We start from the raw sequence: 19056 nt of genomic DNA, 5'->3' as shown, positions 1-19056 counted from the left end.
TTGGTAAAACTACACTTAAGGTTATGATGGGCCACGATCAAATCTAAACCTTTAATCTATGAGCTCTAATGACATAGTTGTATCATAATCTATTACTGTCCTCTCCCTCTCTGCCCCCATTAATGGCATTTCAATTAAAGTGTCCTTTTTCTTTCTTTCTTTTTTGAGACTATATTCAAAAGAGACTCTCAAGCTACTGTCTAAATTTAGCGTCACTGATCAATACCTACATCTAAATTAACTCCCTTTTTCCAAGAGCCAACAGCTTCCAAATCAATATTTCCCGCTCCACCAATTTCCATCAAACTCAAATGCCTTCTCTGAAACTGGATCAGAGCGCTCCCTAAGGAAAGAGCCTACACTGACAAGGAAAACAAGTCTGTCTAATGAGGCGTGGTGGCTTAACCAAGCAGCAGTCCCTTGGCACCTCGAGGGCCACTGCCCTTTGCAAAGGGCTTGGTAGATTTCTTGAGAATCTGGTTTGAGCAATTTTGTACAGTCTTGAACTACAATCCCATGGTGTGTCATTTTTGTCATGGTAGAAATAAGGAATCTTCCCACCCCCACAAAAGAACTCCTTTTTTGTCTTCCCACTCATGAAATTATAAATGGGAATGTATATAGATATTAGTCCACCCCAGATTATTTATACATAGACAGTCTACTTCCCTATTTAACAAAATACTTATCAGCCCAGTCTCCTCCTATATGGGATGTGTAGTTGGAGAATGAATATATTTCTATTTTAATATCAGCCAAGGAAAAGAGAATTAGGGAGTTGAATCTACCACTAATACTGGAGAAAAATAAATTAAAACCCAGGAACAAAAGCAAATTTATATATTTCATTTCAAAGTCAAATAGGTATGATTTTCCCGTTACGTTTTGTTCAGAAGGTCATTCCTGCCACCTTCCACTGATGGAAATAACCAAGTAGGTGCAGCAGAGGACTTTGATGACCTGCTGGAGCCCTGCTGACCTCAGGCAGGTGCCACCCTCTCCATCAAGCTTAGGCCATGCCTGCTCCTGTCCTCTCATACATGGTACTGCTGAGGTCAGGAAAACCTCAGACCATTCAGCTAGGATTCTTATTTTTAAATTTTGAATTGATAAACATAATTGTACATATTTATGGGATACATGTGATATTTTGATGCAGATATACAATGTGTAGTGCACCTTGTAACTGGGATAACCATAACCTCATTTATTTGTGTTGGAAACATTCAAATTCTTTTAGCTATTTTGAAATATACAATAAATTGTTAACTATAGTCACCCTACTGTATTATACCACACTAGAACGTATTCCTTCTAACTGTAATTTTGTCCCTATTAACCAACCTCTCTTTATCCTCCCCTCCCCTCTATCCTTCTCTATCTCTGATAGCCACTACTCTACTCTCCACTTCTATGAGAACAATCTTTTTAGTTCCCACATGCATGTAGTATTTCTGTACCTGGCTCATTTCACTTCACATAACGTTGGAGGGCTTCTATTTCTCCTGGGACCACATGGCAAGAGTGGGGGCCAGCAGAGGCAAACTGTAGGACCTTGGATTTAGGAGGCCTGGGCTGAAGTTTCAGCTGACCAGTCAAGAGGACTTGAGGAACACTAAGCCTATGGTACCTTAGTTTCCTCATTTGAAAAGTAAGCATAACACCACTTCTCCCCATGGGCATGTTCTCTTAAAATGAGATTATAAATGAGAAAGGATTTCTCATATGAAAAGAAAGTCCAGTCTTAACTACTAAGTTGCAGAATTTGCATACTCATTACTGTTCGGGCTTGCTAGGATTTCCACCAAGTCCTTATAAATAACATGTCTCTCTGGAGACTCAAGTGTGATCCCAGTGTCATTAAGCGGAAACAACCCAGAGGACAGCACTGTAACCCAGCCTTGCTTGGGGCTCAGGAATTTAATCTGTGCTGAATACAGATCTTTAGCATGGCATGTGTGGGCTATTGCTCAGCACTGATTGGGAGAGATGGGGAGTTGAGAAGATAGTGTTTTTTTCATTATAATAAATAACAATATAATAACTAAGACAGAGGCATTAGAGGAAGGAATACCTTTAATATAAGGAATCAAGCAACAATTAAACAAAATAAGATGTTTTTGGCCCTCATACTAAATCAATAGGCTTAATTCCAAAAGTTCCAGCATGCTGAGCTATGGTTTTCTGAAGAAAAAAGGGAAAAGCTCCAGCAGCTGTTATAGACAAGAAAAAAAAATGTTTAAAAGAAAGATGTTTTTTTGCTTAGGATGATTTGGGTAGAGTGGGGCAGAAAGGTGCAACCACAGGAGTGATGTGGTACCTGCCCTGCTGGGAACCCCTCCGGGACCTGTGGAGAGTGGTAGTATGTTCTCTCCTCAGGGTAACAATGGTCTGCTGACCTCTTACGCTTCAGTGGCCTAATCTATAAAATGAAAATAAAGTTTACCTCAGAGAATGGTTGTGAGGATTGATGAAGATGTGTGTAACAGGCTCATAGCACTCAACAAAATGGAACTATTATTATACTTTTACTTCTTCACCCCCACCTTTGTACAAATAGGTAATTAAAACAATTACCACTTAGTCTGTTCTTAATATATGTATTTTTTGTAATTTTTATTTTTTGGAAACAGGGTCTTGCACTGTCATCCAGGCTGGAGTGCAGTGATGTGATCATAGCTCACTGCAGCTTCAAACTCCTGGACTCAAGTGATCCTTCTTTCTTAGCCTCTCAATTAGCTGGGACCAACAGGCATGTGCCACCACATTCAGCTAATATTGAAAATTTTTTGTGCGGTCTCACCATGCTGCCCAGGTTGGTCTTAAACTGCTGGCCTCAAGTGACTCTCTTGCCTTGGCCTCCCAAAGTGTTGGGACTACAGGCATGAACCACCATGCCTGGCCTGTACTATTTTTAAAATGTGACATTGGTCATTGTGTGTATGTTCCCACAGGTTCCTAGAGATCTAGCATAAAATGCCTAGCATAATGCTTCATGCAGATAAGTTATTTTTCCTTTTTAAAATCAACTTTAATATGGCAAGAAAACTTTCCTATAATAACCATACACACTTTGGAAATAGTGATGGTAATTGCTACTAGTTAATGAATATTAACTATGTGTCAGGCACACGGGTACCCCAAATTAATTAACCTGACTCTATATCCTAAATATATTTATTGATAAAGGATTTGTATATTTCCCATGGACTGCTTGACAGGATTGAGAATAGAAAGAAAGAATAGATTCTGTGACTGAGGACAACTCTGGAATGGATTGTCATGTAAGAGAGAAATCATGCATTTGTTGTTTGAGCCATTGTATCATTGAGTCTATTTGTTACTGTAGCCAAGCTTTCAGAAACTAATACAAGTAGTCCTTAACTTACCTGTTTTCGAAGTGCTGGTTACTTAAAGGGGCATCTATGGCTCTGTATGCCTTACCTCATACCAGGAGCAGGTCCCAGGTCAGGCTCAGCTGGCTGAGAAACCCAGGCTGAAGGAAGAAGGGCCGGGCTTACCTGTTTGACTTCAGCCTGGAGGTGCCGTAATTGGAGGCACTGCTCTAGTCGCTTATGAGTCTGCTCCGCATTGAGCTCCAATTCATGCTGCTTCTCATGGAGAAATTCCAATAACTCTTGCACCTGGGCTGCCAGATCAATGTCTTTTTCACAGATCAACTCAATTCCTGATTTTAAAAAATGGAAACAATTAAAAACCAGCTAGTACTGTGAAGGCTATATTCCCTTCAATATGCATAAGAAAACTGGAATTTGGAAACAGCCATTATTCATACCCTCCCAAACTCTAAACATTTTTCTGTGAAACTGGGCACCACAACGTGTCCTTGTTTGGGATGCTAAAATTATGCCATCTCTTTTGTATTAACTGATCCTTTGCCTGAGAATTCAACGGATGATCAGTTCCTTATTATCAACAGGAATTAGAGTTATATAGAGGTCCATCCCTAGACATGACAGCACCCAGCAATTCCTGCTGGGGGATTTGCCAACACCCAGAATATTCACAAACAAGCTTCTAAATCATATTGGAAAATCGAAAACCAAACCAAAAGACTGTCTCAGTACTTCTGCAAATGACACACTTTTTTTTTTAAGCTGGTCAGATATAATTTATCATTAGATGGTAAGTTCACTCCAATGAGAGTAGCTGCACAATAGTGATTTTTAAAAATTCCTTTTAAATTCCCTGAAGTGTCACACATGGACAGTGGTGATTTTATTAGCCAACTACTTAGGTCCTCTAAAAAAAAGAACTGTTAGAAATATAAGCTAGCTCTCATATATTATTTATAAAACTCAGGCACACCTAATAAATACAACCCAGCAATACCACAGGGATAACGAGTGCTTATCCATTTAGAAAAAGTTTCACATTAAAGTTGTGCCCACACAAGGAGAGTTTGCTCAATATTTTTCTACTGATTTACAATTAGTAAGCCCAACCAGTCACTGACAAGTGTTCCCAATGTTTATGTATAAACCACCCAACATTAATAAACTGTCAACCATCTGACCTACAATGGGAGCCTTGAGTCAATATATGCCAGCCAGAAGCTGTGGCCCCATTCCTTGTTTACCTCCTTGTCTTACTTTTCCTATATACTTTTCCTAATTCATAAGCACAGGTGCACACACACACTTCCTCTCTTCACCATGCCAGTTCTCCTATTTATACATTATCATCCGCAGGCCCAAGGTAGCCTTCATCAAATAAATTTCTGCCTCAGAAATTACACTTGATCTTAGCCAAAAGGCCGAGAAGCGATCTGCCTCAGAAATTAACGAACTCAGAGAGCAAAGGAACTGCCTTAGTAATCGAAGTCCTTCTTTCCACTAGTAACTTGAATTTGATTCCTTACTTGGCTCTCAAAGACCACCTGAAAGTGTACTAGCTTTGGAACAGTCCTGACTTGGAATCCTGACCTTAGGCAAATTACCTAGACTCTCAGAAGCCTCATTTTGCTCATATGTAAAATATGAATTTACATACCTACCTACCTCATAAGCTACCTACTTCCTAAACTTGTGGGATTAAATGAGATGATGCATGTAAAATATCTCTCATATACACATATTACTGTGTGTACATGATACACAGTAAATGTAGACCACTGCTCCTTAGTCCTGTGGCTTTCCTGACTCCTGACTCTTACCTTAAACTTTCAACTTTCTGCCTTCTCACATTCATGTCGTCTTGGTTTCTAACTGTCTCTAACTTGTTGCAAGTTGTGACCCATGTTGTTTCTTGATTTGGATTGTCTACATATTTCTTATTCAGCCTTGTTCAGATCCTTAGATCTAGGAAAATCCTAACTCTGGACTGCTTGCTTATTCTGATCCCTGAGTCCACCTGGCTCTGCAGCTTCTTAGTTCTGTCCAAGTCCTTTCCCTGGCTCCTCATCCAACAATCTAGACCCAATGCAGCTTTGGTCCTGATGCTGACACTTTGTCTGAGATGCTGAAGAACAGGATCCCAACCAATGATGGGGTTCAGACTTAAAAGCCCAGCAGGTAAGTCACCAAAAGGTAGTATACTTCCATGGGGATCAAACCCAAAGGAGCCTGCCAATCTCAACATATGGCTACCTAAAAAATAAATCCCATTTGGGAGATTTCCCCATCACTCTAACTCACACCATCAGAAATCCATCACTGCCACCACCAACACACCTGCAACATATAGTTGGGGGAGTATAAGGAAAGTCTGTACATGCTAAGGGAAATTCATCTCTGGAGGCAAAAATCATGTTTTATATAAGGACAATATGGGAAAGTGGGAACACTTTACTTTTTCTGGTGTTACACGGTAATAATTTCAGTATCTTTTCATGTTTATTTTTTGTGTCTGTTTCATAATTCCAAGTCCTAGCTCCTGAAATATCTGTGGGAGACAGAGAAAAGAATGGCTTGTTCTTTTGGCAGCCAACTCCTTCCAGTTACTATTTTCAGTTACCAAGGGGATGAGGTAGAGCATCTCCTTGACTGAAATCAAAATTAAGAATACAAAAATTTCTACCTCTGCAGTGCCTGGCATAGTGGGATGACCCCTGACCCTTATCTTTACTTTCTGGAAATGCAATTTAAGATCCATCTGCAGAAGCAGACGCTCTTTCTCACTTCCAGTCTCGATGCGGATTTGTTATAGCTCATATTCATTCTGCATGTGTCTCTGGTGTTCAAGATGCTGGGCTTGGGCAAAATGTCTTTCTATGTGAGCCTCATAGCTCACCTCTGCCACACCACATGTTACCTATCAAAGAGGACAGCCACCTGCTTAGGACATCAAACAGAGCGGGCTCCCAGCATGTCCTGAGACTCAGTCCCTGCATTTTCATCCATCTCATTTGATGATGTTTTATGTGAGATAAACACAGGAAATAAAATGGATGAAGACAATGCTTATTGCACCTCTGCACTCCTCAGGAACACATCATATTGTGGATGGAGTAAATGGGAGGAACATGAAGATTTATTCCAGCCACACCTAGAAGAATAGAAATTACCCCCTCTCCCACTGCCCCCAAACACACTGACACGAGTCCCAGTTAAAGCCCATCAAATGGTCTTTATCTGTCAATCAGCAGCAGGCAGAGTTTGCTTGTGTTGACATTACTGCTCTCAATCTATTGATATATCTGTTTTTCTTAGGGGTTCTTAGAAATGCAAAAAGACATGTTTCCTCTTTCCATCAAGTAGTGGAATATATTTGTGAGGAAATCATTTGTCAGGCTCTTTTTTAAAAACTTCTTTCTGATGTGCCCCCACAATTTCCTGTGCCCATACCCCAATCAGAACACTTCCATTGAAGTTGGTTCCTTATTAACTTATCCATGTTGTTCCAGGAATGCAGGCTTCCTGATGCCAGGGCCATATCAGTCATATCCATCTCTGCCTCTTCAGGCCCTAGCACAATGCTTCACTCATATTACCCAATAAATACCTAATCAATGAACAAATGAGCCTCTTTAGAGAACTGAGGTCATATGCTGTGGTGGAAAGTACCCGAGAGCTTGGGGGAAGAACAGGCTTAGATTTGCTCTGTATGCTGTGAATGGTGAGACTCTGGGCTTCTTACCCTCTCTGAGCCTGGGTTTCCTTGTCTGTAAAATGGGAATCACAAAGAGGACTTCTCAGGGATGTTGTGAGAACTAAGTGAGATACAATGTATACAGTGCTTGGCATCTAGTAAGCTTAAAATATTCATTTTCTCACTTTTTCCTCTCCCTCAGAGAAATTATAATGAATACACTTTTGATTGCTGATGGAACTATTGAATGGCTTGTACAAAATGTAAATATAAAATCTTACTGACAGGTGTTTATGTACTCGCCTAATGTATATCATTGGAAACAATGGTGGCTTTAATGCTGTTAGACTGCTTCTCTCAACCCTGGCTCACATCGGACTCAGCAGTCTTTTGGACTGAGTTTCGCTGTGTCGCCCAGGCTGGAGTGCAGTGGTGCGATCTCAGCTCACTGCAACCTCTGCCTCCTGGGTTCAAGCGATTCTCCTGCCTCAACCTCCTAAGTATCAGCTGGAGAATTAAAAAAAAAAAAATCACCACCTTCTAACCACACCCCAGACCAATATCAGCAGAATCTCTGTGGCCGGGACCCAACCATTAGTAAGTCTTAAAGCTCCAGGTGTGATTCCAACATGCAACCAAGATTATGAACCACTGGATAAGACAGTACAGGAAACAGAGATATTCCTTCTGCTACACTCAGTAGAACGCTCTGCACTGGTGTTTCCTTAGGGCTAAAAGCCACAGCTAACAATAATAAGCGTTAGTTTGCTTTCCTTTGTTACCAGATGAGGGTACCACTTTAATTTCCTCAAGGAGAGAGGTGACTGTGGTCTAGAGTAAGATTTAGATACTTCTGGCTATGCTGCCGCATACTTGTAACATGTTTTAAAAAACTGTTTGTGTTCTTTAAATATTGGTATCAGCCTCAGATACAGAACATCTTCTTTTCTCTTTTCTTTTCTCCTCCCCTCTCCATTTCTCTGTCTGTGTCACTCCCTCTACCTAACACTAGTTCAGAAATCACAAAGTCCTTTAATGAGGTTTTTAGATCAGTGTTCTCAACCCTGGTTGTAACTTTAAATCACCTGGGAAGTTAAAAAAAAATCTGGGCCCACCCCAGACCAATTAACTAAGACTCCCTGAGGGATGGAACCCAGACACTGGTATTTTTAAGAGGTTCCCAGGTGATTCTCAATCTACAGACAGGTTAAGAACCATTGTTTTACATCAAGGTTTCTTCTTCCCCTCCTCTCAGCCCCTCAGATCCACATTCCTATTAACCCCAGAGTAGCTTTCATTTTGAAAAAATAAAAAAATTAAAAACCCACAGATTTTTTTTCTTTCCTTTTTGACACTAGTAAAATTATTTGTGCTCCATTATTTTTACCTACATCTGTTACACCCACACTGCACACTGATGTTCATTCTCAATTAATTCAGCAAACATTACTATTGAGAACTTGCTAGGCACAAGACACTGGCTCTGCTAGATGCTGGGAATATAAAGAGGGAAGAAAGAATTTGTTCCTTCATGCTGCTGGAAAAACTACAGGAACACAAATAACTTCAACAGAATGCAGCATGTGCTAGAATAGGAGTACAAAATATACTAGTTGCCAAGCTTCACTGAACCTTTTCCATCCTCCCATGTTATCCCACTTCATCCTCACATGACCCTATGTGGTAAGGATTCTGATGATCACTACTTTTCAGAGGAAGGCAAGGCTTAGAGAGACAGGCGAACATGTACAAGGACACTCAGGTCCTAAGAGGTGTGGCTGGGATTTCAACCCAGGATTTCCTCTTGATTTTGTATTCTAGCCTTTATGCTCAAGGAGAAGAGTGATCCTCACAAAACTTAATTTATTTAAGAATTTATTTATTTTTAAACGTTGGGGTTGGGTTCTTCTCAGGCAAAGTAAATTTTAAGTATCATGGCCACAGACTCCAGAGATTTCTCATTTACAAATCTTGTATAAAGAGAGAACTTGATGCTTTGAGTAAATCACAAAAACAACATATCCATAGGGTACATCGCTCTTGTCTTATTCCAAAAGTCAAGTGTAACAGTCGCATGGTCAGATTTCATGGGAGAGAAGAAGTATGGCCTGGCAGATGAGGGCAGCTTGGCTGAATTACGGAAAGTGAGAACTGGAGGGAACCTTAGGAATCAAGGCCTGCCACACTAGACAGAAGAAGAAACTAAAGTCTAAAGAGAAAGAAAAGAGACTTCCAAAATCAGACTGCTAGTTGGTGGTGGGACTGGACCTTGAATTCAGCCAGCATGTTTCTCTCAACTTCTTTCAGCAAAACCTACCACCTCCCAACTTGAGGCTCAAATAGATGATCCCATAGTGAGGAAAGAACAATGAGCAAATTAAGAAATTGTTCCTATTTACTCTATTCCTGAGCCTGATGTTAAGTTAAGCAAAGGCTTTTGCTTTGGTTAGAGTTGTGGGCACACCAGAGGGATTTAGTAGAGCCTGGCTCAATATTATAAACTTCACACTTGAAAAGAAGCATATAAAAATTCCCTAGTTCCATTTGCTACTGTAAAATCAAAGCATAAGCCCTTATTTAGCATGGGCTAAATGCCAACAAAAGTTTTAATATTGCTAATTGTCCTTTTTCTAAGACAACAGTTTATTTTACCTTTAGTTCAAATACAGTCCATTAAACAAAGACTATAAATCCCCAAGCCATTTATTGCCTCAGTCCTGTGTCTCTGAAGTCTTACATTCCTCAGCCACTGGGGGACAAGGCCCACCTGGGCTCACCCCTTACCCCATCCCCACCCTCCAGCTCTGGTGTGAATCTACCCTCCATTTCCCTAAGCCCAGAAGTAAGTTAGATGCCTCCCCTGCAGAACCAGGCATTCAGCCATAGACAGGGAGTGAGCATTCCTAAAACCCCTGGATTCATTCTCTTGAAAGCCTCATGGGCTATGAGACCCAACAGCTAGCTGTGGTAGGAGCAGGAGAACAGCCAACCTCAGTAAGAGGCACTGAAGAGGCCAATCAAACCTCCTTTGACAAAGCTCATTTCTAGAACAGGATATTGTAGGGGTGGGCAGCCCATCTGCCTAGGGTGTTTTCACCTACTCAGCCCTCATAGTTTAGGTGGACGCCAAGCACAGCCCACCTCAGTCATAAGCAGTCCTCAGGGACTTCCAACTCCCAGTAGTCTTTCTGTTACTATGGATACTTGGCTCTTGGGACAGAGGTTGGCATGCCCAGGGTCACGTCAGCACCCTGGTAGTAAGTGCTGCAGGTTTCCAGGCAGACAAGACTCCTTTTCCTGCTGGACACATCTACTGTGAGAGATGAAGGGTGAGCATCCCTGCATAGCTTCTCTGCCCGTCTCTCTGCTAGATGCTGTGTCTGCATTCTCTTATGGTTCCCAGTCGTAGCTGCATAGACAGCTACAGTAAGTACCATGAGGGCAGGCCATGGGCTAAATCCCGAGTCCAGGTAAGATTCTCAGTCAGAGAAAGGATTATGGTTTCCCCCGCTTCCCTAATAAGGTACCGTCTGTGTCCTAGAACATTGACTCTCAGATTTTAATGTACACAGCATTTACCTGGAGATTTTGTTAACATCTACATTCAGATTCACAAGTCTGGGATAAGGCCAGCAATTTTGCATTCCTAATCTGCTCCCAAGTGATGCTGGTGCTGCTGGGCCCAGGGCCCACACTGAGTAGCAACATGCTGGGTCAGTGGTGCACGAAATCACCTGGAGGGCTAATTGAACCACAGATTGCTGGGCCACACTCTGCTCACCCTTAGACTATTTAAGTAACACTGCCCTATTCATGAATCCACCTCTCAGATCAGTCTCTGCTTTAGAATTCTTTGACCCTTAGACTATTTAAGCAACATTGCCACGTACTCCTGTGTACAGGGCTTTAAGAGTATGCGCTGTTTCAATGCCTATAGCGACAGCAAAGGAACTGCAGCAAACATTTATGTTATGAGATTCTGATGTAATGGGTTCAGGTATGGGCCCTTGAACTCGCATTTCAAACACATCCTCAGGTGATGCTAATGCTGCTGATATGCGGATCACATTTTGAAAGCCACTGTCCTAGGTCATTCCAGAGATGTCAGCTGTTGTGGTTTAATTATCACGATTAAAAGCAGTGGTTCTTGGTCCTGGCCACACAGTTGAATCACCTGAGGAGCTTTTTGCTGTTGCCCAAGTTCCATTTAGAGGTAGTTAAACCAGAATAACAGGACATGGGGCCTGGGCACTGTCATTAAAAAAAAAAGTCCCCAGACAGACTGCAAGGTGAGTAGCCCTTCCTGGGACGACACAGAGCACTAGCTGCACACCTGTGAAAAGGCCTGGGTTTCAGCTGCACACCTGTGAACAGGCCTGGGTCTCAGAGGCAGTCTGTTCACAGCACAGATGAAAATTCAAGGACAGACTATGCTGACAAAAGTGAACAGAATTTACTAGACTGTCTCTCCTCTGGTCAGGAGTGAAGTCCCTTTGAATGCTGGTCTTTACTCTTTCAGGTCATCGAAAGAAACACAGTACTTTAAAGTTCAGTATGACTGCTAAGGTCCCCCCGACAATCTCAGGATTCCCATATCCTTCGGGATAAGCAGGGACATGGCCCAGCTGCGTTTTACAGTTGATGGCCTTAGCTCCTATCTACCTCGTGTTGGAGAGTGAGGAACTTGAGCCAACAAGGACCCCGGTGGGAGGGCAGTGGAGTGGGTTGGAAGGTGGAGATCTGGGCTCTAGCACTCCCTTGGGATGTGACCAGCCATGTGACTTCTTTTCTTCTCAACCAGCGGTCCTCAAGATCACCATGGTGCTCTCTCATTCTAACATAAAGGCTGACTTGGGGAGTGGGAAGTATAATAGTAAGGGCTCACTCATTTGTTAGATAAATTTTGAATAAATCTTGAGCAGGAAAAGAAGTTAAATCTGAGTAACTCAGCCATGTTTTTCTGAGAAGTTATAAAATTATATGATCTTGTCATAAATTTTTATCATCACTGTTTATACTCACCCAAAGACCAGTGATTAACAATTGAGGAGACTGGCTGGGCGTGGTGGCTCACGCTTGTAATCCCAGCACTTTGGGAGGCCGAGGCGGGCGGATTACGAGGTCAGGAGATCGAGACCACAGTGAAACCCCGTCTCCACTAAAAATAAAAAAATTAGCCGGGCGTGGTGGCAGGCGCCTGTAGTCCCAGCTACTCGGAGAGGCTGAGGCAGGAGAATGGCGTGAACCTGGGAGGCGGAGCTTGCAGTGAGCTGATACTGCGCCACTGCACTCCAGCCTGGGTGACAGAGCGAGACTCTGTCTCAAAAAAAAAAAAAAAAAAAAACAATTGAGGAGACTGAGAAGCAGGAACCGGAGACAAGGAGATAGCTTAGGAGTAGAGGATAGGGCTGGAGAATGCGTGCTGGCAGCAGGGGTCGGGAGCAGAAGAGGAAACCACTACACATGTGAATACAATCCATATGAATGTCTGACTGCTTCTGGTTTGTTTTTCCAGGCTACCATTTTTTAAAGGAATCTGTGCTGATTGCCATCATCGATTCTCTCACTCTGCAGACCAGAAAACCCTGGCCCTATTCCCAACTTCAGCACAGCCTAACTGGGCAACCTTGGGCACTATTTCAGCTCTCATGGCTTCCATTTCTTTTCTTTTTTTTTTTTTTTTCATCTGACTCTTGCCCAGGCTGGAGTGCAGTGGCATGGTCTCAGCTCACTGCAGTCTCCATCTCCCAGGTTGAAGCGATTCTCCTGCCTCAGCCTCTCGAGTAGCTGGTTACAGGCATCTGCCACCACACCTGGATAATTTTTGTATTTTTACTAGAGAAGGGGTTTCACCATGTTGGCCAGGCTGCTTTCGAACTCCTGACCTCAAATTATCCACTCACCTCAGTCTTCCAAAATGCTGGGATTACTGGCATGAGCCACCACACCTGGCCTTGTTTCCTTTCTTTAAAAAAAAATGTGGGTAAAAATCTCTGTTCTTTGCATCTGTAGGAATAAAATGAATAAACGATGTGGCAGTGCTCCTTGCAGGCTAGCTGGTATGCTTGTTTTCATCATCTCCCCTGCCAGGAGAATGAGCCAGGTCACCCACCTGATGCCTGGACCTCCATGATGTACTGGTGCAGATCCTGTCCCTGCTGGATGACCTCAAAGGTCATGTTGTTCATGGCTAGCTTCCGTTCTGTGTGGCGCTGCAGCCGCTGTTCTGCCAGGGTTAGGTCCTCTGTGTTGAAGTCATTCATCTGCCGAAGCAAGTCTTCATTCCAGGCGTCTAGCTCTGCTGTAACCTGTGAGGGAACCACTGTCATCAGCACAAGCTCACCAGGTCCACGAGAGACTGTTAATTTAAGGCTCACGATTCCAAGCCTTATTCATGAATCCACCCCTCAGATAAGTCTCTGCTTTGGAAATCTTCAACCATTAGACTATTTAAGCAACACTGCCATATACTCTTGTATACATGGCTCCAAGAGTGCTCTCTAGGTGTTTCAGTGCCTATAGCAACAGCAAAGGAACAGCAGCAAACATTCATATTATGAATTATGGCTTATAAAGTTTTTGCATACTCCTTGATGTTCAATCCTCACAATAACTCAATGAAGCAGGCATGGTGGAGATCTCCAGGTCCATCTTCTAGAAGAGGAAGTTGACCCTCACAGAGCCAGATGGGGTTATTTACCCTGCCAGAGAGGGATAAAGTTCTTCTACTAACTGCAAAGACTTTGTCTACCATCCCACAGTTGTTGCTGTAACCATTTTCATAACTAAAGAGGTCCTTAGAAATCAAGTAGTGGGTTTATTTCAGAAATAGAAACTGAGGGCTAGAAAAGCCTGGTGAATGGCCCAAAGTTACACAATCAGTTCAAGAGCTGGTGTCCATCAAAACCAAGGGTCCTGCTCTGGTTCCTGTGTTCTATGGGGCAACATTCTGTCCTTCTATTACAAAGGTTGACACCTAAAAATAGTGACTAAACAAAGTATAAATATGTAGCATACCTCCAGGAATTCAAGCAGATTTAATCAATTGAAAGGCATTAATGATTCTAATGAATACTAAAGTATGTAATGAATGGAAACATTGCCTTAATAGCAGCTTGCTAATTGTTCATTTCTCTACCCCTTAACTCACATGACTTCACCGGGTCTACTCTCAGTTTTCTGCAAATAGAAACTAAATCCTACACTTCCTTTATAATCTCTGCAATCATCCACAGACTAGGAATTCAGAAGTACTGAACTAGATAATTCCACCTGTGCGAATCAAAATTAAAAGTTTTTAAACGTGATTTTCAGATCTGCTATCTCGTGTTACCCCGATGACACCCCTTGAAGGCGACAGCATGTGTACTGTCATCCTCTTTTCTCAGGAGAGGAAAGTGTCACTCCAGGTCACACATTCCCAGGATGGCCCAGGCCATCTAAGCATATATCCCAGAGCCTTAGTTGAGTGGTTTTCATGATGCTGGGTCTCATGCCAGCTCCCACATGGCATAACCTTCCAAGTTATCAAAAACTGCTGCTCCAGGAGCATCAGGGACACAGAGAGACAGACGATAGATTGAAGCAAGTGGGAGCAGTGCTCTTATATTCCATGCTGAGGTACACACACTAGGATGGGAAAGCCAAGCAGCACCTCACAAGGGGCTGCTGTCTGGGTCACAGGATTTCACTTTTTTGTCTAACAACAAGACGTTTCTTCAAGCAAAATAGAAACAGATTAAATTGTACTTGCTCTCTTTGAAGGAGAAATGGGGAAATTGAAAGTATCACTCTCGCTGCCCTAGGTTCTCACTTCACACCCCACATCTTTTCAGGTCAATTTAGAGAACTGCTGAGCTCAGCAGAAAAACCCAGTATTACTTATTGTGGGGCATCCTTGGGGGATCTGGGAGCTACTGGGTTGGCAGGCAACGTAGGTTTTTGTTAAAGCCCCATCTTTGAAAAGTACTTCATTCTCTAACTCAAGAAAGGGGTTAGACTGATGAGGCTAAAAGAGATTATTTAAAAAAGATAATTTAGCCTGGGTGCAGTGGCTTGTGCCTATAATCCGTGATTTGGGAGGCCAAGGCGGGAGGATCACTTGAGGCCAGGAGTTCAAGACCAGCCTGGTCAACGCAGTGAGAACCTGTCTCTCCAAAGCAAATAATAATAAATTAGCCAGGCATGGTGGCATGCACCTGTTGTCCTTGCAACTTGGGAGGCTGAGGCAGGAGAATCACTTGAGCCCAGGAGTTCAAGGTTGCAGTCAGCTATTATTATGCTACTGCACTCCAGCTTGGGTGATAGAGACCCTGTTTCTAAAAAAAAAAAAAAAGCATAATTTAAAGTATAAATAGGCTTTTATAGTTTTTATAGAACAAAGCCTGTAAATATCTTTTTCGTTACTGTATTTTAAAAACTGAAGTATAATTTACATACAAAATACACATATTTTAAGCATTCAGTTCTGAATCTTGACAATTTTATACACCCATGTAGTCATCGCCAAAAATAAACTATAGAGCCTTTCCATCACTCTAGAGAACCTACTTGTGCCCCCTTCCAATCCATTCCTCCCCTTCCCAACCCACAACTAGGTACCAATTTCTGATTTCTATCATCATAGATGTAGTTTTGCCTATTCTTGAATTTAATATGAATGAAATCACACAGAATTTTTTTTAACATCTGGCTTTTGTTCAACATGTTGTATCAAGATTCATCCATGCTGCTGTGTGTATGTTTAGTTCATTCCTTGCTACAGCTGAGTAGAGTACCATTGTATATATAGGCCACGATGTGTTTATCCATTCTCCTCCTAATGAATTATTGGGTTGTTTCCAGTGTTTGGCTAATATGAATAAGGTTGATGTGAAAGTTCTTATAGATGTCTTTCTGTGGACATAGGTTTTCATTGCTCTTGCATAATTACTTAGGGGTGGAATTATATATAGGTCTTAGGGTAAGTGTATGTTTAACTTTATAAGGGAACCATCAGAGTTCCTCAAAATGATTGTAATATTTTACATTCCTAGTAGCAGCGTATTCAAGTTCTGGTTGCTCTACATCCTCACCATCATTTGGCATTATCAGTCTATTTAATTTTAACCATGCTAGTGGGTGTGAAGTGCTATTATGGTTTTAAGTTGTATTTTCTTGATGACTCATGATGGTGAGAACATTTTCAAATGCTTATTGACCATTTGTATATCTACTTTTGTAAGATGTCTTTTCAAGTCTTTTGCTCTTTTTAAAATACTAAGTTAATTAACTTTTCATTGTAGATTTGTAAAAGTTCTAAATATATTCTGGATGTAAGTTCTTTATCAGATAATATATGTAAAATAGCCCAAATCACAATTTTTACTCCATTTTCTGGCCTACAAACTAAGGGGAATTCGAATAAAACTAAAACAACAAGCATGAAAGGAAGAGCCTGCCTTTTCTTTTGATTTTAGGTTCTGTTTGTTTCTGTGAAACTGAGTCTATGAGGTATCTATTTGCCGCAGGAAGATCCAAGGAGTCCCATAGCCAGGAATCTATGGAGTGGAAGGTGCTGACGGTCCTGGTCCTGGTGAGGGAGAACAGAGTCAGGTCAGAGGGCTTTAGTTGAGAGAGTGATCTCAGAGGTCTGGAATCTTAGGAATTCGAATCTAAGCTAAATGTGAAATATGTCCAGGATTCTATATCTGGTGTTTCTATATTCTTTCCTCTCCTCTCCTTAACCTCCTCTACTCTCGTCGTCTGACACCATTGAATTGAGGAACCCAGGTCTGTTATGAAGCCTGGAGAATGGGAATTTCCAGGGCCTCCTCCTAAGGCTGCCCTCCCTGGGTCCACAGGCTCTCTCCTCTTTCTGTTGGACTCCCCCTCCCTTCTCTCCCCCAGGCACTGATGCCCACAGCTTTCAATTAGTCTGATTTGTGTGTTTAATGTATACTGGAATTTAAATTATTCTCTTTCCTAAGTATTTTCTGTTTCCCAAGGAATGTTTTTTTCATTAGGTTCTTCCTTCCCACCTTCTTTCTGGGGCATAAGGCTGGAAGACAATGGGGGTTCATTTTTTAAAAAGAAAAATAGTTGTTTTCAAACCTTATGTTGACCTTACTGCTAATGAACAAATCTAGCTTTCCAGGCTTACCCTGTGCGCTCGTTATGAACCAGTCAGATGGTTTACTTGCTGATGCTGAGAGCAAGTTCTGCCCTCTCCAGCCTTCTTCACTAGTCTAATAGCCCTGAAATGCCCTTGTCCTTCCTCCCAATCTGCTTAAGCCCTGACCACCCTTCAGAGTAAACCCTCTGGCATGAAGAGCTTCACGACAACACCTAGACCCGAATATTTTTCTCTGGCTTATCTAATAACATGGGTCATGGGTTAGTTTGCTAATACAGAGAGACAAGACTGAGAAGAAAAGCCTGTGCCCGCAAGCGAATTTAGTGATTTAACTCCATCTGGAGAGAATTTGTTCAGGCTAGAAACTAGGTCCTGAAGCCAGTGAATGAAAGATGGACCACAAGGTTCCCAGAGGGAACCCAGGTCTGTTATGAAGCCTGGAGAATGTATAGTTCTTTCTTCAGATCAGTGTTTTGATGTTGGCAATAATGATGAAGAAGATAGTATGATTGAAGAAGACACTTTACTTTGTATTGTGCATTTATTACGGGGCGGGCAGTATGTTAAGTGTTTGATCAACTTTATTTAATCCTCATAGCACTATAGGAGGAAATGAAAGCACAGAGAAGTCATATAGTTTTTCCCATGGTCTCAGAGCTGGTGGTGGCAGAGCTGAGCATTTAATGACCAAGTCCAATGCTCTTAACCATGGTGTTACATCAATAGGGCTGCTCCAAGAATTAATTTTGGGGGATATCTTTCTTTTTACTATTCTCACTTCAGAAAAGTACCAGTTTTACCCTTCTTGTTTTCTTCTTCTTCTTCTAAAACAAAAACAAAACAAAAAACAAAACCCATAATTCAGTTTTCTTCACTTCACATGAGCCTTTTAAATTAATCATATATTTTTGAGCAGACCAAGAAATCGTGTGTTTGTGGCCTTAGATAAATGCCAGGCATAATTTATCCTTGCAAGAAAACACACTGCCTTCCTCCAGTATTTTTTAAAAAATTTTTTGGCTGGGCACAGTGGCTCACACCTGTAATCCCAGCACTTTGGGAAGTCAAGGTGGGTGGATCACGAGGTCAGGAGATCGAGACCATCCTGGCTAACATGGTGAAACCCCGTCTCTACTAAAAATACAAAAAAATTAGCCGGGCGTGGTGGCGGGTGCCTGTAGTCCCAGCTACTCGGGAGGCTGAGGCAGGAGAATGGCGTGAACCCGGGTGGCGGAGATTGCAGTGAGCCGAGATCGTGCCACTGCACTCCAGCCTGGGTGACAGAGCAAGACTCCGTCTCAAAAAAAAAAAAAAAAAAAAATTTATGGAACGCTTCACATATTTGTGCGTCAGGGGCCATGCTAATCTCTGTATCATTCCAGTTCAGCATATGTGCTGATGAAGTGAGCACAGTACAGTATATTTTTAAAGAGTTTAGTAATTTTTTTTAAACCGACTCTGCCAGATTGCTCAGTATAAAGGTAATATTAACCTATATAGAATTATCTGGTTATCCAGATGCCTTTGTCATGAATAGGAAACACATCTGCAATTTGGTATTGAGACTTAAATTGCATCAGATAGAAATATGATCTGTTCCCAACACAGGCAGGGTCTCTGTAAGGCAAGAGCAAATGACTTTGGCTCCCACAGCAGGTGCTCTGCATAAACATTCAAGGATCTCCTAATATGACTCAGTAACAAATCAGAAGAGAAACAATAAGAAAGAATAAGAAGGGATGTTTAACTGCTTAAAACCTGGAAGCAAATATATATATAAAAGAAAACATATTATGAATAATAATAACAATGCTGACTACTATGTATTAAGTGCTGATTAACTGCCAGGAGCTTTGCTAAAAATATTATGTGTTAACTTATTAAATCCTCAC

General features: G+C 41.8%; 1 protein-coding gene and 1 pseudogene across 28 annotated transcripts in view; both read right to left on the bottom strand.

Moving 5' to 3' along the window:
• Positions 1–19056, bottom strand: part of KALRN (kalirin RhoGEF kinase) — a 694106-nt gene that overhangs the window by 303985 nt on the left and 371065 nt on the right. For all 28 annotated transcript variants that reach the window (XM_055259658.2, XM_055259655.2, XM_055259656.2 and 25 more), the window contains 2 exons: positions 13163–13358; positions 3522–3688 (listed from right to left, as the gene is read on the bottom strand). In XM_055259658.2, the coding sequence (XP_055115633.1) occupies positions 3522–3688; positions 13163–13358 (363 nt within the window). The remainder of the gene's footprint in view (positions 1–3521; positions 3689–13162; positions 13359–19056) is intronic.
• On the bottom strand, positions 18483–18575 carry LOC129471740 (uncharacterized; annotated as a pseudogene).

Source organism: Symphalangus syndactylus, chromosome 21 (genome assembly GCF_028878055.3).
Source record: "Symphalangus syndactylus isolate Jambi chromosome 21, NHGRI_mSymSyn1-v2.1_pri, whole genome shotgun sequence".
Taxonomy (NCBI): domain Eukaryota; kingdom Metazoa; phylum Chordata; class Mammalia; order Primates; family Hylobatidae; genus Symphalangus; species Symphalangus syndactylus.
The sequence above is the reverse complement of the archived record's forward strand: the minus strand, read 5'-3'. Positions and strand labels throughout refer to the sequence as shown.